The sequence below is a fragment of the Elephas maximus genome, chromosome 3 (assembly GCF_024166365.1).
Source record: "Elephas maximus indicus isolate mEleMax1 chromosome 3, mEleMax1 primary haplotype, whole genome shotgun sequence".
Taxonomy (NCBI): Eukaryota; Metazoa; Chordata; class Mammalia; order Proboscidea; family Elephantidae; genus Elephas; species Elephas maximus.
In genome coordinates this window covers 94,313,659-94,340,245 of record NC_064821.1, presented here as the reverse complement: position 1 = coordinate 94,340,245, position 26,587 = coordinate 94,313,659, and the positions used below count along the sequence as shown (strand labels likewise).

The 26,587-nt window shown below is 44.2% G+C and overlaps 1 protein-coding gene across 4 annotated transcripts in view; it reads left to right on the top strand.

Annotated features, from left to right (window-relative positions):
- Nucleotides 1–19,562, top strand: part of TTC39A (tetratricopeptide repeat domain 39A) — a 62,189-nt gene extending 42,627 nt beyond the window's left edge. For 3 of the 4 annotated variants that reach the window (XM_049875187.1, XM_049875182.1, XM_049875183.1), the window contains 6 exons: nucleotides 11,312–11,403; nucleotides 12,916–13,036; nucleotides 13,427–13,538; nucleotides 14,120–14,234; nucleotides 15,453–15,569; nucleotides 16,161–19,562. In XM_049875187.1, the coding sequence (XP_049731144.1) occupies nucleotides 11,312–11,403; nucleotides 12,916–13,036; nucleotides 13,427–13,538; nucleotides 14,120–14,234; nucleotides 15,453–15,569; nucleotides 16,161–16,284 (681 nt within the window). In that variant the 3' untranslated portion in view covers nucleotides 16,285–19,562. Of the gene's footprint in view, nucleotides 1–11,311; nucleotides 11,404–12,915; nucleotides 13,037–13,426; nucleotides 13,539–14,119; nucleotides 14,235–15,452; nucleotides 15,581–16,160 lie in introns of all 4 variants that reach the window. The other variant, XM_049875186.1, reaches the window with a different exon arrangement.
- The last annotated feature ends 7,025 nt before the right edge of the window (nucleotides 19,563–26,587 follow it).

Here is a 26,587-nt window from a genome sequence, read left to right as displayed (position 1 = left end):
ACACTCTGGGGGCAGTTCTACTCTGTCCTGTCAGGTCACTGTGAGTCAGAATCAACTTGATGGCAGTAAGTTTGGTTTGGTTTTGTTCAGGGCAGAAGGGGATGGGTGAGGGAGCAGCCTTTTACTGAGTTCTTCCTATGTACCTCGCACTTGCCATTTCCTCCACACCACATCCAACGAGGCGGGCACATGAGGAACTCGAAGGGTGGGAGTATGTGTGTGACCTTCCCAGACCACACAGCTGTTGGTGGCAGACACTGGATTGGAAGACAGTTCTATGTGATTCAAAGGCCGAAGCTTTTTTCCTTCTCCACAAACCCTCCCAAGGAGGCCCGGCTTGCCCTGAGATCACCCTGCTGTTGAAGGTGCTTCCTCAGGCCCAGCCTGTGGGCTCGCCATCCATTCCTCATCACCTCCCACTCCCAACAAGAACAAAGCCTCGTGGAATCTTTTTGAGTTAAAAGGGACTCTAGGAGCCTTCCTGTGGAGTGAGGCGAGCAGCTGGGTCCACTGGGGCACAGGAGGCCTAGCATGGCCACACAGCTGCTGTGAGAGGCAGAGGGAGGGCCAGGCCGCCCAGGTGTCAGGATGTGAGTATGTGGCTGTGAGTCCCGGCTTGATCCTCAGCTCAGTATGTGACTTGAGGGGTAGCCCTTCTCTATTTGTGAAACACTCAGGGTTTTCTGTGTAAATGGGGTTTATAGCAGCTTAAGTTTGGGAGATTTATTCATTCCTAATCTCCAGCACTTGGCTACCACAGCGCCCACCAACCCTAGCTCTGGAGGCTTGGCCTGTGGCCATTGCCATATCTGCTGAGCATCACCTCTGCCTGGACTGTTGCAAGTCTTCTCTGTGGAAGCCTTTAAGCTGTCGCCAGTGCTTGCAGCCTAGGGGTTGAGACAGCCAGTAACCGGCTGTTGACAACTGTGTGCTCGCTGCAGAGGAGCTCAAAGGCAGCCCTGGGCAACCCAGCCAAGGGGACAAGGAAGGCTTCTGGAAGAGGAGATGGCTGAGCTGAGTCTTGAAGGAGGAGGAATTAGGTGGTGGAGGGGAGAAAGTAAGGGGCACTCCAAGCAGAGAGAACAGCAAGAGCAAAGACTCAGAAGCCAGGGTGCTGCCAGGAAGTTCTGTATCACCAGATTCAAGGAATAAAATGCAGCAGGTACCATGGAGAGGCTTTTCCTCCACAAAGCTACTTGCCATAAACTTTTTTTTTTAATAATTTTTATTGTGCTTTAAGTGAAAGTTTACAAATCAAGTCAGTCTCTCACACAAAAACCCATATACACCTTACTAATACACACTCCCAATTACTCTCCCCCTAATGAGACAGCCCGCTCTCTCCCTCCACTCTCTCTTTTCCTGTCCATTTTGCCAGCTTCTAACCCCCTCCACCCTCTCCTCTCCCCTCCAGGCAGGAAATGCCAACATAGTCTCAAGTGTCCACCTGATCCAAGAAGCTCACTCCTCATCAGCATCCCTTTCCAACCCATTGGCCAATCCAATCCGTGTCTGAAGAGTTGGCTTCGGGAATGGTTCCAGTCCTGGGGCAACAGAAGGTCTGGGGGCCATGACTACCAGGGTCCTTCTAGTCTCAGTCAGACCCTTAAGTCTGGTCTTATGAGAATTTGGGGTCTGCATCCCACTGCTCTCCTGCTCCCTCAGGGGTTCTCTCTTGTGTTCCCTGTCAGGGCAGTCATCGGTTGTAGCCGGGCACCATCTAGTTCTTCTGGTCTCAGGATGATGTAGTCTCTGGTCATGTGGCCCTTTCTGTCTCTTGGGCTTGTCGTAATCGCCTTGTGTCCTTGGTGTTCTTCATTCTCCTTTGATCCAGGTGGGTTGAGACCAATTGATGCATCTTAGATGGCTGCTTGCTCGCGTTTAAGACCCCAGATGCCACTCTTCAAGGTGGGATGCAGAATGTTTTATTAGATTTTATTTATTTATGATAGATTTTATTATGCCAATTGACTTAGATGTCCCCTGAAACCATGGTCCCCAGACCCCTGCCCCTGCTACGCTGGGCTTCAAAGCATTCAGTTTATTCAGGAAGCTTCTTTGCTTTTGGTTTAGTCCAATTGTGCTGACCTCCCCTATATTGTGTGCTGTCTTTCCCTTATTTCTTATCTACTATCTAATTAGTGAATGTCCCCTCCTACCCTCCCCCCGTCGTAACCACAAAAGAATGTTTTCTTCTCCGTTTAAACTATTTCTCAAGTACTTATAATAGTGGTCTTATACAATATTTGTCCTTTTGCAACTGACTAATTTCATTCAGCATAATGCCTTCCAGGTTCCTCCATATTATGAAATGTGTAACTGATTCCTCACTGTTCTTTATCTATGGATAGTATTCCATTGTGTGAATATACCATAATTTATCCGTTCATCCGTTGATGGGCACCTTGGTTGCTTCCATCTTTTTGCTATTGTAAACAGTGCTGCAATAAACATGGGTGTGCATATATCTGTTCGTGTAAAGGCTCTTATTTCTCTAGGATATATTCCAAGGAGTGGGATTTCTGGATCATATGGTAGTTCTATTTCTAGCTTTTTAAGGAAGCACCAAATCAATTTCCAAAGTGGTTGTACCATTTGACATTCCCACCAGCAGCGTGTAAGTGTTCCAGTCTCTCCACAGCCTCTCCAACATTTATTATTTTGTGTTTTTTGGATTAATGCCAGCCTTGTTGGAGTGAGATGAAATCTCATTGTAGTTTTGATCTGCACTTCTCTAATGGCTAATGATTGTGAACATTTCCTCATATATCTGTTAGCTACCTGAATGTCTTCTTTAGTGAAGTGTCTATTCATATCTTTTGCCCATTTTTTAATTGGGTTATTTGTCTTTTTGCAGTTGAGTTTTTACAGTATCATGTAGATTTTAGAGATCAGGCGCTGATCAGAAATGTCATAGCTAAAAACTTTTTCCCAGTCTGTAGGTAGTCTTTTTACTTTTGGTGAAGTCTTTGGATGAGCATAGGTGTTTGATTTTTAGGAGCTCCCAGTTATCTAGTTTTTCTTCCACATTCTTTATAATGTTGTGTATACTGTTTATGCCATGTGTTAGGGCTCCTAACATTGTCCCTATTTTTTCTTCCATGATCTTTATCATTTTAGATTTTATATTTAGGTCTTTGATCCATTTTGAGTTAGTTTTGGTGCATGGGGTTAGGTATGGGTCTTGTTTCATTTTTTTGCAGATGGATATCCAGTTATGCCAACACCATTTGTTAAAAAGGCTGTCTTTTCCCCATTTAACTGTTTTGGGGCCTTTGTCAAATATCAACTCTTCATATGTGGATGGATTTATGTCTGGATTCTTAATTCTGTTCCATTGGTCTATGTATGTGTTGTTGTACCAGTACCAGGCTGTTTTGACTACTGTGGCGGTATAATAGGGTCTAAAATCAGGTAAAGTAAGGCCTCCCACTTTGTTTTTCTTTTTCAGTAATGCCTTATTTATCTGGGGCCTCTTTCCCTTCCATATGAAATTGGCGATTTGTTTCTCCATCTCATTAAGGAATGTCGTTGGCATTTGGATCGGAATTGCATTAAATGTATAGATCACTTTTGGTAGCATAGACATTTTTATTATGGTAAGTCTTCCTATCCACGAGCAAGGTATGTTCTTCTACTTATGTAAGTCTTCTTTTGGTTTCTTGCAGAAGTGTACTGTAGTTTTCTTTGTATAAGTCTTAATTACATCTCTGGTAAGATTTATTCCTAAGTATTTTATATTCTTGGGGGCTACTGTAAATGGCATTGATTTAGTGATTTCCTCTTCCATGTACTTTTTGTTGGTGTGGAGGAATCCAACTGATTTTTGCATGTTTATCTTGTATCTTGATACTCTGCTGAACTCTTCTATTAGTTTCAGTAGATTTCTGGAGGATGCCTTAGGGTTTTCTGTGTATAAGATCATGTCACCTGCAAATAGAGATACTTTGACTTCTTCCTTGCCAATCTGGATGCCCTTTATTTCTTTATCTAGCCTAATTGCTCTGGCTAGGACTTCCAGCACGATGTCGAATAAGAGTGGTGATAAAGGGCATCCTTGTCTGGTTCCTGATCTCAGTGGGAATGTTTTCAGGCTCTCTCCATTTAGGGTGATGTTGGCTGTTGGCTTTATAAATGCGCTTTATTATGTTGAGGACTTTCCCTCTATTCCTATTTTGCTGAGAGTTTTTATCATGGATGAGTGTTGAACTTTGTCAAATGCCTTTTCTGCATCTATTGATAAAATCATGTGATTCTTGTCTTTTGTTTTATTTATGTGGTGGATTACATTAATTGTTTTTCTAATGTTGAACCATTCCTGCATACCTGGTATGAATCCCACTTGGTCATGGTGAATTATTTTTTTGATATGTTGTGGAATTCTATTGGCTAGAATTCTGTTGAGGATTTTTGCATCTACATTCAAAAGGGATATAGGTCTGTAATTTTCTTTTTTTGTGGTGTCTTTACCTGGTTTTGGTATCAGGGATATGGTGGCTTCATAGAATGAGTTTGGTAGTATTCCATCCTTTTCTATGCTCTGAAATACCTTCAGCAGTAGTGGTGTTAACTCTTCTCTGAAAGTTTGGTAGAACTCTGCAGTGAAGCCGTTATTACCAGGGCTTTTTTTTGTTGGGAGTTTTTTGATTACCTTTTCAATCTCTTCTTTTGTTATGGGTCTGTTTATTTGTTCTACCTCTGTTTGTGTCAGTTTAGGTAGGTAGTGTGTTTCTAGGAATTCATCCATTTCTTCTAGGTTTTCACATTTGTTCAAGTTTAGTTTTTCATAGTAATCTAATATGATTCTTTTAATTTCAGTTGGGTCTGTTGTGATATCGCCCATCTCATTTCTTATTTGGGTTATTTGCTTCCTCTCCTGTTTTTCTTTTGTCAGTTTGGCCAGTGGTTTATCAATTTCACTGATTTTTTCAAAAAACCAGCTTTTGGTCTTGTTAATTCTTTCAGTTGTTTTTCTGTTTTCTATTTCATTTAGTTCAGCTGTAATTTTTATTATTTGTTTTCTTCCAGTGCTTGTGGGTTTCTCTTGTTGGTCTCTTTCTATTTGTTCAAGCTGTAGGGATAATTCTTTAATTTGGGCCCTTTCTTCTTTTTGGATGTGTGCATTTGTTGATATAAATTGACCTCTGAGCACTGCTTTCGCTGTGTCCCAAAGGTTCTGATAGGAAGTGTTTTCATTCTCATTGGATTCTCTGAATTTCTTTATTCCATCCTTAATGTCTTCTATAATCCAGTCTTTTTTGAGCAGGGTATTGTTCAGCTTCCAAGTGTTTGATTTCCTTTCCTCTTATTGATTTCTACTTTTATGGCCTTATGGTCAGAGAAGATGCTTTGTAATATTTCAATGTTTTGGATTCTATTAAGGCTTGCTTTATGACCTAGTATGTGGTCTATTCTAGAGAATGTTCCATGTGCACTAGAAAAGAAAGTATAGTTGGTTGCTGTTGGATGGAGTGTTCTGTATATGTCTACGAGGTCAAGTTGGTTGATGGTGGCATTTAGATCTTCCGTGTCCTTATTGAGGTTCTTTCTGGATGTCCTGTCCTTCACCGAAAGTGGTGTGTTGAAGTCTCCTACTATTATTGTGGAGCTGTCTATCTCACTTTTCAATGCTGATAGAGTTTGTTTTATGTATCTTGTAGCCCTGTCATTGGGTGCATATATATTTAATATGTTATATCTTCTTGGTGTATTGTCCCTTTAATCATTATATAGTATCCCTCCGTATCCTTTCTGATGGATTTAACTTTAAAGCCTATTTTGTCAGAAATTAATATTGTCACTCCTGCTCTTTTTTGATTGTTGTTTGCTTGATATATTTTTTTCCATCCTTTGAGTTTTAGTTTGTTTGTGTCTCTAAGTCTAAGGTGTGTCTCTTGGAGGCAGCATATAGATGGATCTTGTTTTTTAATCCATTCTGCCACTCTTTGTCTCTTTATTGGTGTATTTAGTCCATTTACATTCAGCATTATTATGGATAGGTATGAATTTAGTGCTATCATTTTGATGTCTTTTTTTGTGTGTTGACAGTTTATTCTTTTTCCCACTTGATTTTATGTGCTGAGTAGATTTTCTTTGTATATTGTCCTTTCCTCATATTTGTTGTTGTTGATTTTGTTTCTGCTGAGTCTGTATTTTTCCCTTGTATTTTATTTTGATGAGTAGGATACTTTGTCTCCTTTGTGGTTACCTTATTATTTACCCCTATTTTTCTAAATTTAAACCTAACCTTTATTTCTTTGTATCTCCGTATCTTCCGCTCCATATGGAAGGTGTATGATTACATTTCTTAGTCCCTCTTTATTATTTTAACGTTGTCTTCTTTTATATAATAATATTGCTGTTACCTTGTTTTGGGCTTTTTTTTTTTTTATATATATAAACTTGCTTTGTTTTTTTGGATTTCCCTGTCTGGGTTGACTTCTGGCTGCTCTTCTCAGTGTTCTAGTCTTGGGTTGATACCTGATATTATTGATTTTCTAACCAAAGAACTTCCTTTAGTATTTCTTGTAGTTTTGGTTTGGTTTTTACGAATTCCCTCAACTTGTGTTTATCTGGAAATGTCTTAATTTCACCTTCATATTTAAGAGACAGTTTTGATGGATGTATGATTCTTGGCAGGCAATTTTTTTGCTTCAGTTTTTTAAATATGTCATCCCATTGCCTTCTTGCCTGCATGGTTTCTGCCGAGTAGTCCGAGCTTATTCTTATTGGCTATCCTTTGTAGGTGACTTTTCGTTTATCCGTCACTGCTCTTATAATTCTCTCTTTGGTTTTGGCAAGCTTGATTATAATATGTCTTGGTGACTTTCTTTTAAGATCTACCTTATGTGGAGTTCGATGAGCATCTTGGATAGATATCTTCTCATCTTTCACAATACCAGGGAAGTTTTCTGCCAACAAATCCTCAACAATTCTCTCTGTATTTTCTGTTATCCCTCCCTGTCCTGGTACTCCAATCACTCATAAGTTATTTCTCTTGATAGAGTCCCCCATGATTCTTAAGGTTTCTTCATTTTTTAAAATTCTTCTATCTGATTTTTCTTCAAATATATTAGTGCCAAGTGATTTATCTTCAAGTTCCGAAATTCTGGCTTCTACTTGCTCAATTCTGCTCCTTGACTTTCTTTTGAGTTATCTAATTCTGTAATTTTATTGTTAATCTTCTGAATTTCTGATTGCTGTCTATGGATTTTTCCAGCTTATTAAACTTTTCATGTTCCTGAGTAATCTTTCTAATTTCGTCAGTTGCTTTATCTGTGTTTCCTTGGCTTGTTCTGCATACTGCCTCATTTCCTCCCTGATGTCTTGAAGGGTTCTGTATATTAAACTTTTGTATTCTGCATCTGGTAATTCTGGAATGTACTTTCATCTAGAAGATCGCTGGATTCTTTGTTTTGAGAGCCTGTTGAAGTGATCATGGTCTGTTTCTTTATGTGACTTGATGTTGAGTGTTGTCTCTGAGCCATCTATAAGTTATTGTATTAGTTTATGCTTGCTTACTGTGTCATAGCTGCTTGGTTTGTTTTGTTTTGGTATACCCCTATGGGTTGTTTGAGTGAGCTACCTTGATGATTTTTGCCTTTGGAGCTCTGGTGTCCTGTCCCCAGCTGGCTAGAGCTGTTATCAGGTATATCAGTGTAGGAGTTCATTCAGTTTTCTTGTATGAATTCAGCTCAGGTTTCAAGGTAGCGGATACCAAGTATGTGGTACAGGCTCTGTCCTACAGTTTTAGAGGGGCAGGGGTGATTGGCGTATATACCAGTATCTGATTGCAGCAGGGGGTCACACTCTGAACAAGGCAGGGGGCTGAGAACCGACCCCGAAGTATCTCTGAGGAAAATGCGTCTCTGTTCCCTAGAGCGTGCTGGTGGGTGGGTTCTGCAGAGGGACCATGGGCACCCAACGTTTTTGGTTGTAAGGACTGGGAGGTACCAGTTATCTTTGGACCCCTCTCATGAGTGGCTGGGTGACCTGAGTGGAGCTACCAGTCCTTAGGTCCCTGATGTGGGTAGGTGAGGACCTTGTTTAAAAGGCAAAGTAATGTCAAATGTCAAACACCCACCTCTCCACTGCACAGCTGAAATGGTTGGAGTTTGACAACAATGGCCTATTCTCCCGGAATAGGCCCACACAGGTCCATGCAGAAGGGAAAGGTGCTCAAGGTCCACAGACGGTTTATGCCTGGACAGGAGCTGCTTCTGTCCTGAGGACCCCTGGTTAATGGAGCTAGCAAATTATCTTTTCCCCCCAGTTGCAAATTTTGTCCTTCCCCAAGGCCAGGAGGATGGCTCTAGATGCTCACCAGGGTCTATCTCAGGCCCAGGGATTCAGCCGCTGACGCCGGCCTGGGGTTGGGGGGGCACGGTAAAATACATGTGAGCACTTAGCTTTTGCCAGGAGCGCCGTTCTCCTCAGGTTCCAGAGGTGTGAGTAGGCTGTGTGGCTGGCTGCTTCTCCCTGAGGAAACTGCAGCCGAACGCTAGTACCAGCCCGCCACTGCCACCCCCGCTCCGGGAATGGTGCCTGAGGGCTCCCCGCGATTCAGATCGGTAACTCCTCTCCACTTCTGATGGCCTCTTCCTCCCCCTGCCCCTCAGTTCGTTGTCTAAGCTTGCCTTTGATGTTCAGGGCTCCCAGCTTGTCACAAATATACTCATTTTACTTGTTTTTTCAGGTCTTTGTTGTAAAGAGGGCTTGATGGAAGCGGCCGTCTATTCTGCCATTTTGGCTCCACCTCCACTGTAAACTTCTTAAAGACAACTGTCTGACTTGGTACAGAATCTGGCAGAGTAATACAGCAAAATGAATATTTGTGGAAAACAGCCAAATAGCCCTGGGGAGACAGGACTCCCATCAGAGGAGGCAGCTGCCATTTTCCATCAGCGTGGCCCCCATGACATCCTCTGGTCACTAGGTTATCCCTGGGTCTCACAACTCTAGGTCACTGAACACATCCGAAATCCTGGTGGCTCAGTTGAGGGCGAGCCTTCTGGGGAGAGCTGGGAAATTCTCTTAGAGGAAGTCGGTGTGGAGAGTCTGAGCCAGGCAGAGAAGGGGGAATGACATCCCAGGCTGAAGGGAGCAGCACAGGAAAGGCCTGGGCTGAAGCTTTGGGAGGAAATGGTAGAAAATGAGCTAGTAAAGGAGTTTAGAGAGAGCATGGAGGGTCCAGAGTGGCTGCTGGGACTTTAGTCTGATGGTGGGAAGCCCTTGAACACTTGTGGTTTAGGCTTGTGCTTTAGAAATCTCACCTACTGTTGCTGGGCACCACCATATGCCAGGTCCTGTTCTAGGCTGGGAGATACAACAGTGAACAAAACAAAGACCCCTTCTCAAGGCTCACATTCTAGTGGGGAGAGAGACAGCACACAAACAACTAGACGTACAGTATCATACAATGTTGGGTTCTGCTAAGTGCAAGCCTGTCTGAGAAGACACCAGAATGAAGTGAAGAATAAGCCATGTGGCTGTCTGGAGGAAGGGCATTCCAGAGAGAGGAAGCTGTAGACTGGGGGCAGGAATGCTTTCGTGTGTCCTGGGAACAGCACGCAGGCCTGTGTGGCTGGAGTGTTGTGAGTGAGGGCGGAATGGTTGGAAATGAAGTTGGAAAAGAAACTGAGGGGAAAATTGAGCAGGCCTTGCAGGCTGTGGCAGGAAGCTTGGATTGTATCCTAAGTGTGATGGGATATTATCAGAAGATTTCGAGAAGAGACTGACATGATCTGCCTTATACAAGATCAGAGTGGGTTTGGTGAGAATGATGCAGGTAGGAGTGGGAGCAAGGAGACCAGTGAGGAGGGCACTGGGCTAGGCACGTACAGTGTCATGGACCAGGGAAATAGAAAGGAGCTTGGAGCAGGGCGATGGTTGTGGAGGCTGGTGTAATAATTGGGGTGAGAGATAAGGGCAGTGGGATTCCAGATCGGAGGTAAAGTCATGGGACATAGGCACTCAGTGTTGGGGGTGGGGTGGGGGAGAGGGAGACGGCAAGAATGATACCAGGTTTCTTCCAGGGCTGCCGGGAAGATGAAGATGGGATGGAGAACAGATTTTGGGGAGGGGAGATTCTGCCCACCACACCCCATACAGACCGGCTTTTCCTCAATTTGTAAAAACTGGGAGGAGACCTGGGATCCAGTGTGGGTGGGGCTGCTGGGTGAACGCGGCTTTCCACCTTTCCATCACTCCAGGATGTTCCGCTTACTTCTCTTCTCCACCCCTACACTTTTTTTCTTGGCCACTGGCAGGTAGTTCCTTGGCAGCCTACCGCGAGGAAGCAGCTGTAGTTCAAGGCTTAGCCACTGGAGGGCAGCACAGAGATAGGCTCCTCTTCGGCTGGTCTGAGGAAAACCAAAAACAATTTGCCGTCCGTGGCGACCCCTTGTGTGTCAGGGCAGAACTGCGCTCCATAGGGTTTTCAATGCCTAGTTTTTCAGAAGTGGATCACCAGGTTTTTCTTTTGAGGCACCTCTGGGTGGATTTAAACCACCAACCTTTCAGTTAGCGGCTGAGCATGTTAACCGTTTTCACCATCCAGGCACTCCTGGGGAAGGAGGTGGCATTTAGGGTTGGATCTCCTGAACAGCCTCACCATTCCTGTCAGGGGTGGCTGTGGACCTAGTGGCGAAGGCCATAGCTGGAAGCCACACAAACCTAGGGTCAACTCCCGGCACTCAGGGAGCAGAGGTGGGGTACAGATTCTTGTCTGTCATCTTTGGGACCAAGCGAGGTGACGTATGTAAAGTGCCTAGTACACAGTAAAGTGGAGCCTGAGCCAGCCTGGCCCAGGGCCCTGCCCTCCTTTCTGACCTAACACTTCAGGCATCCTATGCTCTGTGCTACCCATTTGTGTCCTACCTACACACATCCCTATCCCTGACTTTGTTCAGGCTGTTCCCCTTGCTGGGAAGGCCCTTTCTCAGATCCCTGTGAATCTTCTCATTGTCCTTCAAGGGCCAGCCCTGAAGTTGTCTCTTCCCAGAGGCCCTTGCTGCTGTAAGCACTCTTCCCGTCTCTGTGTCTCCCTCTCAGCCTCAGCACGTCCCGCTCAAGTATGGCTTACAGAGGCCAGGTGCTTTGGCATCCTGTATTTAATGCCCAGTTCTACCACTTAGAGCTTTTCAAGTGTCTTCAGCTTTCTCACCCTCAATTTCTCTCCTGAGATCCAGGGATGATATTAGTACCATGCTGGGCTGTTGTGAGGTCCAAGTGAGGTACTTGTGCCAGTCCAGGCCTGCGATTAGAGGGAAGGAAGTTTGCTCACACCTGGCTGTTGCTGTGTCTTGCACAGGCCACCTACATCTACATGAAGGCTGCCTACCTCAGCATGTTTGGGGAGGAGGACTACAAGCCATTTGGGGATGACGAAGTGGAGCTGTTTAGGTAGGTCCCACCATCGCAACCCCCTAGCAGGCCTCTGCTGTGGACAGCCCAGCCAGGCTCTGCCCATGGCCACCCTGAGCTCTGGCCACCAGGGATGGGGTGGTAGGTGGCCATCTCCCCTCGCCCTGAGCTGCCCTGACCCTCCCTCAGGATCGCCCATGTGCCGGCATTCCCTCCCATGACCACCCCATGTTGCTGCTGCTACTGCTGCTAGAGCCCTGGGAATCTGCTAGCAGGTTTTCTTTCACAAAGTGGTTTTGTTAGCATCCTCCCCACTGAGTCTCTTCACCTTGTCATTAGGGCAGAAGTGGACCCTGAGGTCCAGAAAGGGGAAGGCCCTTGTCATTCTGCTGAGTTAACTTTATAACCTCAAAGAAGCACAGTAGAGAGCCTAAGAGTTGCTATCAAACGAACAGGATTAAATCCAACCTCTGCCACTTCTTAGCTGTGTCACTTTGGACAATTTCAGCATCTTATAAAATGGGAATAACAATCTTGACCTTGCAGGTTGTTTTGAGAATGATAGAAAATATATTTAAAGAGCCTGACGATAGAGTCTGGAATGGTGGCTGTTTTATTCTTACCTGAGTTGCCATATTTGCCTCCCCAGAAGGTCTGTCTGAGCAGGGGCCATCTGGAGACAGTGCTCAGCCTTGGTAGACCTTCCTCCAGTTACGGCGAGGGGTGGCCCCAACTTCTCAGTCCTGGAAGTGGGTGTAACCCAAGCTTCCTAGGGCTGCTGGTATCACAATACTAGGGTATTTATCATTTGCCAAATGCTTGCTACATGCCAGGAACTCCCTATCTCCATCTCATATAACTCTTCCAAGAAACCTGTGAGAGTAGGCATCATTATTTCCATTTTAGAGCTGAGAAAACTGAGGCCCAGAGAGGTTCCACAGTGAATAAGCAGAAGCGGGCTGGGAGGACCTCACACCGAGGTCCAGCTGTTCTTCGGCTCAGGCCTGAGGCCCCAGCACACCCAGTGGCTATGGCAGAAATCAGAGGGCCATGATAGAGCCAGGTGGGCGAGGCCCCAGGTGAGGGGGCTCACCTAGCATGCACCACATTTTGCTTTGCCCTTGGAAACAGCTGAGGAGGCCACAGCCCACGAGGCAAGAGTTAATTAAGGATTAGAGCTGTGTAGTGCTGGGCAAGTCCCACCCCTTCTCTGGGCGGTGGTCCCCCAGTGGGCCCTCCTGGGAAATGGGTCATGGGAGTGGAGGAGAGACCCCCCGGAGGCAGAACAGGCCTGGGGGCGTTTGGGTACATTCTCACCTCAGCCAGCTAGTGTGGAAGCACCCCTTGCCTAGTCACAGGAAATGGCCAGGTCCTGGGGCAGGCTGTAAAGTGAGGCCGTAGGCACAGGCTGTTTCCGACCTAGGAAGTTCTTCAGTTTAATATTCTGATGGTATAGATGGGGAAACCAAGGCTCAGACAGGGGCCAAGCAGAAGCCCGGCAGGCGGGGAACCCTCAGTCTTCTCTCCCCACCCTCCCCATCTCCTTCACAGAGCCGTGCCAGGCCTGAAGCTCAAGATTGCTGGCAAGTCTCTACCTACAGAGAAGTTTGCCATCCGGAAGTCCAGACGCTACCTCTCCCCCAAGCCTATCTCGTTGCCAATCCCTGCTCTGGTGGGTAGACCGTCTTTACTGGCCCTGCACTTCAGGCTAGGATTGTGGAATCAGCTGAAAGCCAGTATGAGAGCCATGGGCTCTGGGGAGGTGGGGTGAGGGAGAAAGACCTTCCTGCCTCAGGGGCCTGGAGAGGGTTTCAGATTCACTCAACAACCTGTGATGCCAGTCTTCTGTACCCTGCCTTGGGGCTGGGGCTAGAGAGAGGGGCACAGATGAGTCTGACCCAGCCCCTGCCTTTGAGGAACTGCTGCCCCCTGGGGGTGGGGGTGGGGGTTGGGAGACACGTGAGAGTGGGCTTCAGATGGCTCAAGGCAGAAAGAGCTGTCCTCCCAGAGAGTCCCACTGTGTGGCGAGGCATACTAGGACTGATTTGTTCCCTACCCTTAGGAAATGATGTATATCTGGAATGGCTATGCTGTAATTGGGAAGCAGCAAGAACTCACCGATGGGATACTTGAGATTATCACCCAGGCTGAAGAGATGCTGGGAAAGGGCCCAGGTAACTACCTTGAGGAGCCCTGGCAATGCAGTAGTTAAGAACTTGGCTGCTAACCAAAAGATTGGCAGTTCAAATCCACCAACCGCTCTGTGGAAACCGTATGGGGCAGTTCTACTCTGTCCTGTAGGGTTGCTTTGAGTCAGAATCAACTTGAGAGCAACGGGTTTGGTTTGATTTTTCTGAACTACCTTGAACCTGCCAGGCTGGGTTTGACTTCAGTTCTCTACAATTGAAAGTTCCCTCTGCTCAAAATGCCCTTCCCCACTTCTCTACCCTGCCCTTTGTCTTTCTAGCCTCATCTTCAATGTCAGCTCCTCCAGGAAGCTGTTCCTTGTCCCCAGGTAGGGTCAGGGCCTCCTCTGGGTTCCATAGCCCCTCAGCTCCCCTTGGCCAGTCCTGAGCTCACTGTATGTTATTGTCTCAGTGTCTGTCTTTTCTTCCCAGATGTGAGCTCCTTGAGGACAGGGAACATGTCTAAGTCATCTGTGTCCCTGGGCCCAGTACAGAGTAGCAACTGCTGCAGTAATGAACAAGTGAAAAATTGACAAGCCTGTCTTCTTCCCTCACACCACTATTTTCAGAGAACGAGTACTCAGTGGATGACGAGTGCTTGGTGAAGTTGCTGAAAGGTCTGTGTCTGAGATACTTGGGCCGCGTCCATGAAGCCGAAGAGAATTTCAGGAGCATTTATGCTAAGTAAGTGCCTCTGTGGCTGCAACCATTCCACATGGTCTTTGGCTGGACCTGGGGCTCTCTGGTTGAATTTTCAGGGCTTCTCATCCTCACACCCACTACTGAAGCCAACCCTAGCCTACCCCCATTCACCACACACACACTGGTGCCTGTGCTGTGCCAGGGCCTGTGCTAGACACAGGGGGCACAGATGATTCAAACCTGGCTCCTAGGGCCACCAGGTTGCCCAATTTCAGGAGCCCATTCACACTGACCTTCGTGTGAATGGTGCCCCCTGGAGTTTGTAATGCAGCAGCCCTGGCCTTGCCCTTAAAAACCAAAACCAAACCCATTGCCATCAAGTCAATTCCAACTCATAGTGATCCCATAGGGCAGAGTAGAACTGCTCCATAGGGTTCCCAAGAAGCACCTCGTGGATTTGAACTGCCGACCTTTCCGGCCTTGCCCTTGGGGAGCTCAAATGTTACAGAGGGATAGCCACAGTCTAGCATGATTAGGGCTGGGCTAGAGGAAAGCAGAGAGACAGTGGGTGCCCTGAGGAGGACCTAACCCTGACAGAAATCAGGAAAAGCTTCCTAGAGATGACATATGAACTCGGGGTTTGTCAGGCAGAGAAAGCTGAGTTTTAAGTAGAGTACATGTATAAATGCCTGGACACAGGAATGAAGCCTGAGGTTGGGGTGACAGTGATTAGATTAGGTCATTCCCTGTCTGGGTAAAGTTCTAGAGGGGAAGGAATGAAGATGAAATAAGGAGAGCTAGCCTGAGAAGGTCCTGGATGTTTGCTCATTAAAAATAGACAGAAAGCCAGGAAGGTCACTGGGCCGGGGAGTGTCTGAAAGATTTGGATTTTAAAAGGATGTCTCTAGGCAGCATGGAGGGTGGGTCAGATCAGCAACAGACTTCCCAATTTAGTAAACTATACCATCCGGAGAAAGGGGGGTTGAAGGGCTAAGGTGGGGTGGACTAAGGACATGAGCTAAGCCATAGCTGTCAGGGAGTTGGGGCCCCAGGTGCAGATGATTGGAAGGCTTTGCCGTGGACGCCAGGCATTCTAGGGCTAGGTAGTGGGGACCATCCCTCCCAAGCTGGAATCCAGATCAGAAAACCCCCACGTAAGCACTTGGGTGGGTCATCCCATACTGGGACAGGTCAGGTGGATGAGCCTGAAGGACGTCTCAAGGGCAAAGCTTGTAAGCCATGTCCTTCTGTGTTCTGCAGTGAAAAGAAGATTAAATATGACCATTACTTGATCCCAAATGCCCTGCTGGAGCTGGCCCTGCTGTTTATGGAACAAGGCAGAAATGAAGAGGCCGTCAAATTCTTGGAAACTGCCAAGTAAGGCTTAGGTAGCTTTGCCCTGTCCTTGCTCCTTCCTGAGCTCAGGAGCTTCACCCAGCTGACTGGGGGCAGAGAATTCCAGGCAGAGTGATTGAGGTTGCTGGCAGGAGCAGTGGTGGCAGTCCAGATGTGGAACATGTGGCAGCCCAGATGTGGGGCATGTGGCAGTCCAGAGGCAGAGTGCACGTCTGGGGTGGCGAGGTTTTTCCCTCAATATACTGACAAGGAATTGGAATCCCAGAGGGAGGAAGTGAGTTGCCCAGGGTCACACCACAAGTAGGCTGCAGGGCTGGTGTTCAAACACAGGTCTGCTTTCCAGCCCAGGGGCCTACCTCCCCAAACCACCCCCTCAAGCCTGAAGACTCAACAGGACCAAGAGTGGTTCTAGAGGGTATGCTACCAGGGGTGAGGGACCACACACCCTTTCTGCTAATCCTCCTGTTGTGCAGGGCCCAGCCCTTTCTTTGGATACGGACAGTTTTAAGCCATGAAGAGCCTTCCTTGGCTGGTGGGTTCCCAACAGCTCAGACTAAAGGAAAAGAACTTCCTGGAGCAGCTGCATGTGTCTGATTCTCTGCTCTCTTCCAGGCAAAACTATAAGAACTACTCCATGGAGTCAAGGACACATTTTCGAATCCAGGCAGCCATGCTCCAAGCGAAGTCTTCCCTAGAAAATGGCAGCAGAGCCATGATCTCATCAGTGTCCTTATAGCTTTGTACAGCACTCCTGGGCTAGAAGACAAAGACAGCTGTACAGAGCTCCTAGAAACACTTCAAAAAGATCCCTCTCCCTGCCCTGCCCTGCCTTTGGGGCCGGCCGGTGCTCCAGTGGGATGGCACGACATGGGTTTTCGTGCGGAAGCAAAGCTGGCATTTTCCCCAGTGTGGCCAAGGGCCTTTGCCAAGGACAGAGCAGGTAGAGCCCCCTGCCTGCTCTATCACACATACGGGTACTTGTTTTTTTCACTGTGATGTTTAAGAGAATGTATGAACAGTTTACATTTTCCTTAGAAATACATTGATGGGATCAGAGTTGGCTAAAAAAGACAACAACGACAAAAAACCCACCAACCACCTGTAAATCTTTGTTTTAACCCATACTGATCTGGAGGAATCTCTTTATATGCCAAACGCCAAATTGTTTTCCAAACTTCAGAAAGGTCTCAGCTTCCAGGGAGGCCGGAAAGACCTTCCTTTCAGAGGAACTGGGGGCCTCGCCTCAGGCTCTGACTCGTCTGGGGGTTAGGTCGGGGTCACACACAGACACTTGCTACCTTACTTACACCTCACACTTCATTTTCACTTTCTTTGTAACTTTCCAGGTGAAAAATCAAATAACATCTTTTTAGTGACATAATTTTCATTTGAGACTACCTGTAGAAAAATCCTTTCTCCACCAGTAGGGAATGGAGAATGCTGGGGCCTGAGGGGAGGGGAGCTGTGTGGCCCTTTCTGTGCCAGAGCCAGGAAGTGGAGGGAAGTGCTCACAGGTTCTCATTCAGCATCCTCACTCTATGCCAACCTGGAACCACTGGGAATAATTTAGGAGACAAAAAAATCAATCTGTACTTCATTCCAAGGTACATTTATATACTGACATCATTTTTCTTAGAATGGTTATTCTTGGCCTGTTGTATGTTTCAGATTTTTCAGTTAAGGGAGAAGAGACATTTAAGTAATAAAACTTATATACACTTAGGAGATCATGCAACATCTATTTCAAAAAATATGTGTTGCCTGAATTCTTGGGGAGGGCAGAGAGGCTGAATCAGAAGCCATATGGCCTATGTATGTTTTTATTTAGACAGAATATTTTAAAAATTTTACAGTAAGTTGCCAACATTTAAAAACGGGGAGATTTCACAAATGAATCTGGTTTCTGGCCTCTTAATTAAAAAAAAAAAAAAAAAAGCAAAAGTATTGAGCCCACATTCTCACTAGACAACAACCAGCTGGAGCTGAGGAGAGACTGCTTTAAACATTTATTGCTAGCCCCTAAAAGCATCTGAGTTTGCAACCTCTGGGTCTGTTAAACTACGAACTCAAGTTCAGTGACCACCACTGAGTTTTGCCATTTACAATCTAATGACAGCACACTTCCACTTACCATTTTCTCTGGGAGGAAAACACAGTGACAATATTCACCTCTGAAAATGTGACTCTCCAAACACATAAATACAGTTTCTACAAGGGAAAACTGCAGGTAACTTTCCTGCTCTCCCAGCATTGCTGTGTTTGGCAAACACTCTGAACATCTGCCAAGGGCTAGGGTTAATATATTAATATACAGTCAGCTAATCTCCATGTCTGAGAATGAAGTCAGTCATGGGTTTTAGGTGAAGCATATTCTCGTTAGGAAAACAATTCTGATCTAAGATCCTCTTTTGCACTTAGTACTGTCAGAGTAGAAATGCTACGAGAAAAATATTTCTCATTTTGTCAGAATTAGAATGCTCTCTGTAGAGAACAAACCCTTTGCAACCTCTCCTTCAAAGCCTGGATTCTGGTTGACCAGCCTATTTCTAGGCTGTTGGGTAGGACAGGATGAGGTGACTAGAGATAAGCTGCTGAATGAGGGTAGGACTTGGCAGCTTCCTTACATATTAAAATGGTGCCCACAACTATGTCAAAGCAGTGCTGGTCACAGGACACCAAAAATGCAACTTGCAAAACATAACTTTGCAGTTTACAAAAACCAAAAAACTATCTCAACATACATTTCAGGTGTGTTTGCTTTTCTTTTTTTAATTTTATGCCAGGATTGTTTTCTTGTCAACATTTGCTTTTATTTCCTGCTGGGCTTTGTAATTAGCCTACAGCCCTTTAACCTTCGCTGCCCTGGTTGCAGGCTGGCTAGTAAGACAAATCACTGGGCTTTACCTCCTTTACCCGCCCTGCAGCTTTTGAGATAGTCTATCAGAAACATTTATGTGAAGAGGGGTGAAACCGTTGAGTGTTTGACAACACCATCTCCTTGTGCCAGGACCTTTGAGGTGGAAATTCTGCCATGGACGTCTCATTGTGTCTTCATTTCTGTCACTGTGTCTCCAATAGTGTAGACCTTTCTGGCACATCTGTCCTGGAGAGGCAGGCAGAAAGTTTTGGCCTGGAAATAAGGAAACCTGAATTCTGGCTCCTGCTTTGCCACTGATTTTCAGAGTGACTTGGACAAGTCATGGACCCTCTGAAATTGATTCTAACTTCAAGTCTGTCTTTGGGTTTTCATCTGCAAAATGAGACAACAGAGATATCTCCCTACCTTTCCACCAAAGCCTTGTGTGCCCAAGCCATCTCACAAGAAATAAACTTCCTTAGACGGGGGGATCAAGGATAGCCCAGCATACCAAGAGAACAAGTATCCTCATTTAGGAAAGTCTAAATCCTGTGCCACACAGATGGATTCAGTTGCTAATGAAGTAGGAACTTCTTATCATGATCTCAACAGGCCCTTGACAACGGAAAGCCTACATCTGCCTCTCACTGGGCACAGGCCCTGGGACTGGCAGGGAGGCTTCCAGCAGTATGCTGGTCCCTATCAGCTCCCCCACATGTTGGCAGGCTTCCCAAACTCCTTATCTCCCTAGTCAGCATGGGAGTGTTTCCAAGACAGCTATGGTCATTCACGGCAAAAAGCCATGACCTAACCAGGAGCCTAAAAGGCCAACTCCAACCCAAGACTTGGCTACAGTGCAGGTGGGAGATTCCCAGCAACTGAAGAATGGCACCAGGGGGTTTTCAGAAAGCCCCAGCCTGCTGAATGTTAGAATCATTCAACAAGGGAATAAAATCCAAAGATACTTTCCTCTGGAGTCACTCCCAAGGTTTTTTCTTCTAAGATGACGGGAAGTGCCTGCATTGTTTGCTTCAGATTTAAAGCTTAACAGAGTGCCTTTTAAACAAGTGTTTCCTTGTGTCCATCACATTCAGTAATAAATGAGAGGTGCCTGGATTCCAAAATCCAAGCAGCAAATGAGAACTTCTTACCCCCACCGTCAGACACAGCTTTCCAAGGTTGGAAAGTGCCTTTCTGCTTGGGTGAGCACAGCTCCTTTGAAGTCTGGAATAAAGTTCATTACTGCCCTATAGGGTAAGCCCACAAACAAGCAGCCTCATTTAGGGGCTTGAAAAATCCATTTCCAAATGAGCAATCTATTAATTGCTTTTACTGTATAACGTCAACTGTTAAATGACAAAAGGTAATAGAGTCCCTTGGGAAGGCATGCAATTAATTATTACTGAAAGTCACTATAGACTGCTAAAAGTTGACATTCAAGTTTAATCAGAGACTTAACAGCTAACACCTCACAAATGACTTTTTTTTCCCTTCACATCATTAGCAAACACTTCAGAACACCAGACACCATATGCTCTGGGGGGAAGAATAACAGCTAATATTAAGTGCTCACCATGTACCAGTTGCTATTCTAAGCACTTTACATGTAATCCTCACAACTACTCTATGAACTATGGTCCCTGGGTGGCGCTGTTTGCCCTCAACTACTAACTGAAAGGTTGACGATTTGAATCCACCCAGCAGCACTGTGGAAGAAAGGTCTGGCAATCTACTTCTATAAAACTATAGCCATTAAAACCTATGGAGTTCAGTTCTACTCTGAAGCACATGGGATCAACCATGAGTCAGAATCAACTCAATGACAGCTGGGTTGCTAGCTGCTGGCCAAGATACAAAACTATCAGTTTAAACTGACTTACATTGAGCTAAAGAGCTCAATTAAATTTTTAATTCGGTCTGTGGTTTTATTCATTATTCCATGTAATCAATGACTGGAATCGAATCTGCCAGGCGCTCCTTAGAAACACTATGGGGCAGTTCTACTCTGCCCTACAGGGTCGCTATGAGTCGGAATCGACTTGACAGCACTGGGTTTAATGACTGGAACACACAAACCCGTACATCTCTGGGGCATGACTCCCTTTGGCTACCTGGCATCATGAGATAGAGGGTCTAACTCTGATGAAGCTGAGAGAGAAAATTTAGCCCTTAAGCAACAGTATTCATAAAACCATTAAAGGAAGATGGACGAAAAGGCATGATCTAATCCCTGGGTGGATAGAGTTCTAGTTGGCTACTCAGACTACACATCTGCAGAGCCTCGGGCCTTGATTGAATGAGGGGCAAACCATAAGCTTGAAGAGGTTTGGTATAAAGCAATTAAAGATAGGAACATGGATAAGCTGGGAAGCATATGAAGCTAAAGGCACTCAAAAACTTTTTTAAATGCTGAACTGGTCAAACTCATGACATCTGTGGGTCAAAGTGACCCATGGGCAAGAAATCTGGGCTAGAGTTGACTTTTTTGTAATTATCATCTATGGAAAAGAGCAAATTCATAGAAGCCTGGTCTACTAAAAATACCCCAACTTTATGTTGTATTAATTACATGGGAGAATGGATTAAAGCACAGACCAGATTCAAAACTTAGTTGAACTACTTCACCTCTGAGAATCAGTCTACTCTTCTATAAAATGCGGCTAATGTCAACTGCTTCATAGGGTTGCTGAAGAAAAGAGTATTTAAGTAAATAGCCTAGAACAGTCCCTATTATGTTAAGAAGGGAAATGTATTGACCTACATATCCACTGTTGGAAGACAGTAGTGGATTTGGCCTAGGGGATAATGAATCCAGAGGCAGGGCTTTCTGTCTCTTGGCTTTGCTCCCATTTCAGCCCATAGACCTATGGTTCCCAAAGCACAGTCCCCAGACTAGCAGCATGAGCATCACCTGGGAACTTGTAAGAAATACAAATCCTCAAGTCCCATCCAGACCTAGAAACTGTTGGGGTGAGGCCCAGTAACCTCAGTTTTAACAAGCCCTCCAGATGTATATGATGCACACTAAAGTTTGAGAACCATTGCTTTAGGAAGCAAGGTAGTGTTTGGCCCATCTTGGATCATATGCTCGTTGGGGGATATTATTATTAGAAGATGTGGTGTTGGGCAAAAACACATATCCATCGTATGTCCCTTCTTTCAAAAATTGATATACAGGATATGACCTGCTCTTGTATTGGGGAGGATAGGAACAGTGGGTGTAGTTCACGGTACTGTTTATAAAACGAGGCTTATCAGAAAGCCGCCCACTCAGGAAGAGCTTTGACCTTCTCTTTGCCAACCTCAAAGTTCTCCTTGTAAGATTCCAATTTTCCAGTGCAAACCTCCTTGATGGTAGCTCCCTTTCCATCAGAGATGCTCAGATTCCTTAGGACATCTTCTTCTTCCTTTCTTTTAATACCTGTTGAACACCCACTGTCCTGCTCTCATGGAGTTTATTCTGGTAGGAGAGACATACATGTACACAAAGAATTGGAGCCATGAAGTAAATAAACAAGAAATATGTTGAGAAAACTTGTTGACTGGGGAGAGAGGGGAAGCTACTTTCGAAAGGCTGGTCAGAGAAAATCTGTCTACATTTAAACTGAGGCCCTAAAGATAAGAAGTCAGCGATCTGAACAATCAATCTGGGGTTGTGGGGTAGAAACTACAGTCCCAGAGACTTGAGAAAGGAAAAGAGCTTAGCATTTTAAAGGCACAAAATGAAGGTTCATGAGGCTAGACAGTAGAGTACTATGAAACTGGACAGGCAGAGAGGCAACTCATCCCTATGAAGGAATTTGGATTTTATTTTCAGTGCAGTGGGAAGCTATTAGGGTTTCATGGGGGTGGGGGTGGGTGTGTGTGTGTGTGTATGTGACATAATCCAATTTATGCGTCTAAAATTGGATTTTAGGTGTGTGAAGAATGGATCATATAGGGTTAAACATGGAAACCATTAGAAGGCTGGTGCCATCCCAATGGTCTCCAGTCAATTGGTTCTGGTTGGTCTGAATTATAAAAATACTGCATCGTCTCTTCATCAACAACTAGACTTAGGAAAAAATAATGTTTACAACATGCTGAGTTATAACCAGGCACTACAAGTCAGTGTGAGTTTGGCATTTCATGTTAGGGAGGTTCACGATTCATAGGAAATCAGCAATCAGTTAATCAAAATCCATACGCATAAACAAGATTTCTTACGCCAAAGATACCTCCAACACTATTAACTCAAATTTTAAGAAATAAATAGTTCTGAAAGCAGGACTTGTAGTAACTGTGCTAGTAACTCATTAACAGCACCTGTCTCAAAACCAGAAAGAAAAGCATTTATGAATTACTCTTCCTCATGTCTCATTACAGATGGTAATTATCAGTGTGTAAGCACGGTCATGAGGACAAACGGTTTGTGGAAAAACAACTTTCCTCCCTCCCATATCCCCACTCCCAATTGTAGCTATTAATTTATAATGTTTGCTAAACTCAGCTATCCTTATGGGCAATCATTACTCTGTAGTTTCAAAGCTGTAGGGTTAGCTCTGATTCTGGCACTGGCAGAATGAAGCCTATTCCTGCACCACCAGTATGAATAGTGCTGGAAGCCAACTCAATGCTTTCTTACAGCATGCTTCAACTTTTCAATTTGCACAATGCCGCGTTCAGTCCTAACTGAAAGGATGAGATAATATGGCGGACCCCAGGGAGAAGATGGGCTCATCTTTTTCTTTTGCATAGACATTCTAAGTATTCCACTACGCCCAGCTCTTGGGACAAATCCTCAGTTGCCTTTTTCAGTTTCTTTTTCTCACAGTGTCAAGAAATCTGAAGCCTACAAGGACTGATGCTGTAAAAGGACTCAAAGCAAAGAGAGGTTGTTCCTCCTTTGATCACAGTTTTAGATGCCTCAATTTTGTGCCCTACTGATAATGCTGCTTCATTCACAGACAAACTTTCTGTGGAAAGCATCCAAAAATAACCAAATCTACTGATAGACAGTAACTTTTCTCAAGAAACAAAAATATAAAGAAAAGTGAATATCTAGCTCTGGGTTAATTAAAGATCCCTTGTATTTCCCGGAAAAAAATATTTATGCTACACAAGTGAAAGCAGCCGTCTCTCTCCCCAAGTTTCTTTAAAAAATTTACTTCATGTCAAAAATGGTTTTAGTTTATTAGTAACATTTGTCAAATGCTTCCAGTTATTGTCCTGAGTCGATGCCTATTGCTCAGGTGACAAAGCCAACAACAACTAAGTGGACAATTAAAACCTGCAGATAAATTTTTATAAAATTTTACTGGTGCTACTAATGAAAATTTTATGGATCAGGAAATACGTTACAAAGGGACTCATTTAGATTTTGTTTCCCTGATAAAGAGCAAGGAAAACTGACAAAGGACAAATGGAAGGGCAAAAAGTCTGAAAATCATGCTTGGACAATCTCTGAATAATCAACAAGCACCTGTTGTAGACTGGTTAAAATTCAAAAGTGGGCTACTCATTTTTTGTGGGGTGTTTTTAGACCCAGAGGCTCTCAGAAAGGGGATCACAAAGTATATTTAAACCAATATTCCCAGAATACAAGAGCCTCATCCATTTACTCATTTCTGTATGTTATTTTGGTATAAACCTTAATGTGCTGCAATGACTCTTAGAAGCTTCAAAAAAAAAAAAAAAAAAAAAAAAGATGGTGCTGCTGGTGGGAGGTTATTTTTCTCTAGTTAAACTTTATGTGCAGAGCTAACAAATAAGTCCAGTTGGTTTTCTTTCACTGAATACATAAGTAATTACAGGCTTACTAAATCTTGTAGGACTTTTTCAAAATGGTTTAAAAGATTTAGCACGCTACAGGTAGTCCCCAACTTACAACTATGAGTTACAACAAACTGCACTTACAAAAGTCTTTTTTTTGTACATCTTATAGTTTTTTTTTTTTTTAGTTAGCAATATGTACTACAATGTGCTGCATGTAATTCGCTGATGTTATCATTCTCCCGCTAACCCCCAAAGACAAATAAAGATCGGATTTATAAAGATACTGATAAAAAAAAAAAAGGCAACAATAAAGAAAACTAGTTTTTTTTTTTAAAAAGTGAGGCATTCAACTTACATCAGAACTGACGACTGAGTAATCGGAACAGAACCCCACTGCAAGTCAGAGACTACCTGTATTTTAAAATGTTTATATAATGCCATCCAACGTTAACAGTTACTCTACTAAACCCTTATGTTTCACTGGGGCTGAATTACCAGAAACTAAAGCCCTGAATGGTGACCCCCGCGTGTGCAGAGTGGGCACATTGCCAGGTCTGTCTTCAGAGGCGCCTCGGCCAATCTTTTGGCTAGTAGTTGAGCATTTAACTGTTTGTAGCACCCAAGTACATGAGGTCACCATGAGTCACAACTGACTCGATGGCAACCAACACTCCCACCAACAACAAAGCCCTGAATACTTCTGAATTGTGAGCAAGTCCCTTCCATATCCCACATATCACCCTGTCCATCAGCCGTTTGATAATTGTCATTTTTCCAGGAAGCAAACAAACAGAAATAAATACAAAACCATAGCTCATATTTGTAGAAAGAGATCATCTACCAAGTCCAAAACTTGGTCATGCATCAAGATTACCCTTGTTTAAAACGATATATTCCTACCTCTCCTCTCCCACTCTGATTTAATAAGTCTGGGATGAGGCCTGGGAATCTCCATTTCTAGCAGACATACAGAACCCTAGGTGATGTGTTCTAGTTGGCCCGGCTGTTGAGAACCACTGGTCTACCAACCCTCTCATGTTGCAGGTGGGAAAAACATGGATTAGAGAAACAAAATGACTTTTTTGTAGTCAGTCTCACGAGAGTTGGAAAAAGAGTTCAGATCTGATAGAACTAAGCCTTTCTGATTCCTGGTTCAGTGCTCTTTCCTCTGGCTTCCCTTATTTCAGACTTTTGAGATATACAGAACTGAGAAAAAAAAAAATCCCTCAGAGACTAATTTTTGATAGCTGTCAAGAAAATCTCACCTTTAAAGGTAGGTCAGTCAGTAATTACATTCAATGAATGAAAATTTATAGGTTGGACATTTACTTTTTTTACTAGGTTTTGTGTATACTTGTCCTAAGAGGAAAAAATACATATTTAAAGAGATGAATGGGTGGTTCCAACGTTTTAAGAAGCAGGCTAACCTATAATACTGACTCATTCCTAAATGGAGCAGAGGGAATGTTAAACAGCCTCTCATGACTAGGAGGGGCATGACGCTGAGGGAAACAAGAGATTCCAATGGCAAAACACTTAGAAACTGGGGCTAAGAGGGAAGAAACTGGAAGGAATTCAGCTAGGCCCCCAAAAGGAATAACAGGAAGACTGCTCAATGCCTGCAGAACAACTGTGATGACTCCCAAGCCCTTGCCTCCCATGACAGAGGTATCTTGAAACCAGGTCTGTTTATTTTTATATGAATCGTGATTGAGTTTCAGGACACCAGAAAATAGGACAGGTGTTAAGGAACAAAAGTAGTACTACTTGAAGTAGTTGGATACATGAATTCTTGAAATTATAAAACTGGTGCTTAGGAGTTGTGGTTAGTTGAGTTTAAGATTGCAGTAGGGGAGCTGTACAGATAGGGTACACAATGAGGGTCCATAAACTGCCTACTCTGACTCCTCTCTCACCTGATAAAAGAGTATCTTTAAATTTATGTAAGTAAATTTAATATTATTTCAGGAGATACTATTCAAATATGCAACTTTTCTTGTAAATATTAATTCCAAAATTAAATGTTTAAAAAAATAGTTGAGATTATTACATTGGCTAAGATGTATTTATATGCAAGTATAAATCAGTTAATTCTGAGAAATACTGCTAGTCAATGCTTCTGTAAGCAGAGGTAGCCACAAAATTGCCTACATTTCTGAATTATGCCTAAAGAGGCTTATCTTTGATCCTATTTACTGCTTTCAGACTCAGGACTGCAGGCTGCTCTGCTTTTGGCTATTAAGTGTTATTCCTTTAAAAAAAATGAATGCTTCCTTGTAAGGGAACTTTGTATCCAGAGAGTTTACCTCAATGCTCAATGTATTTTGTAAACTCAAATGGTCTTATATCACAGGGTAGACTCTAGGGAGTCTTCTAATACCTGATTTTAAGAGATTCCCTAAAAAGTATACCTGTAGGATTGAGAAGA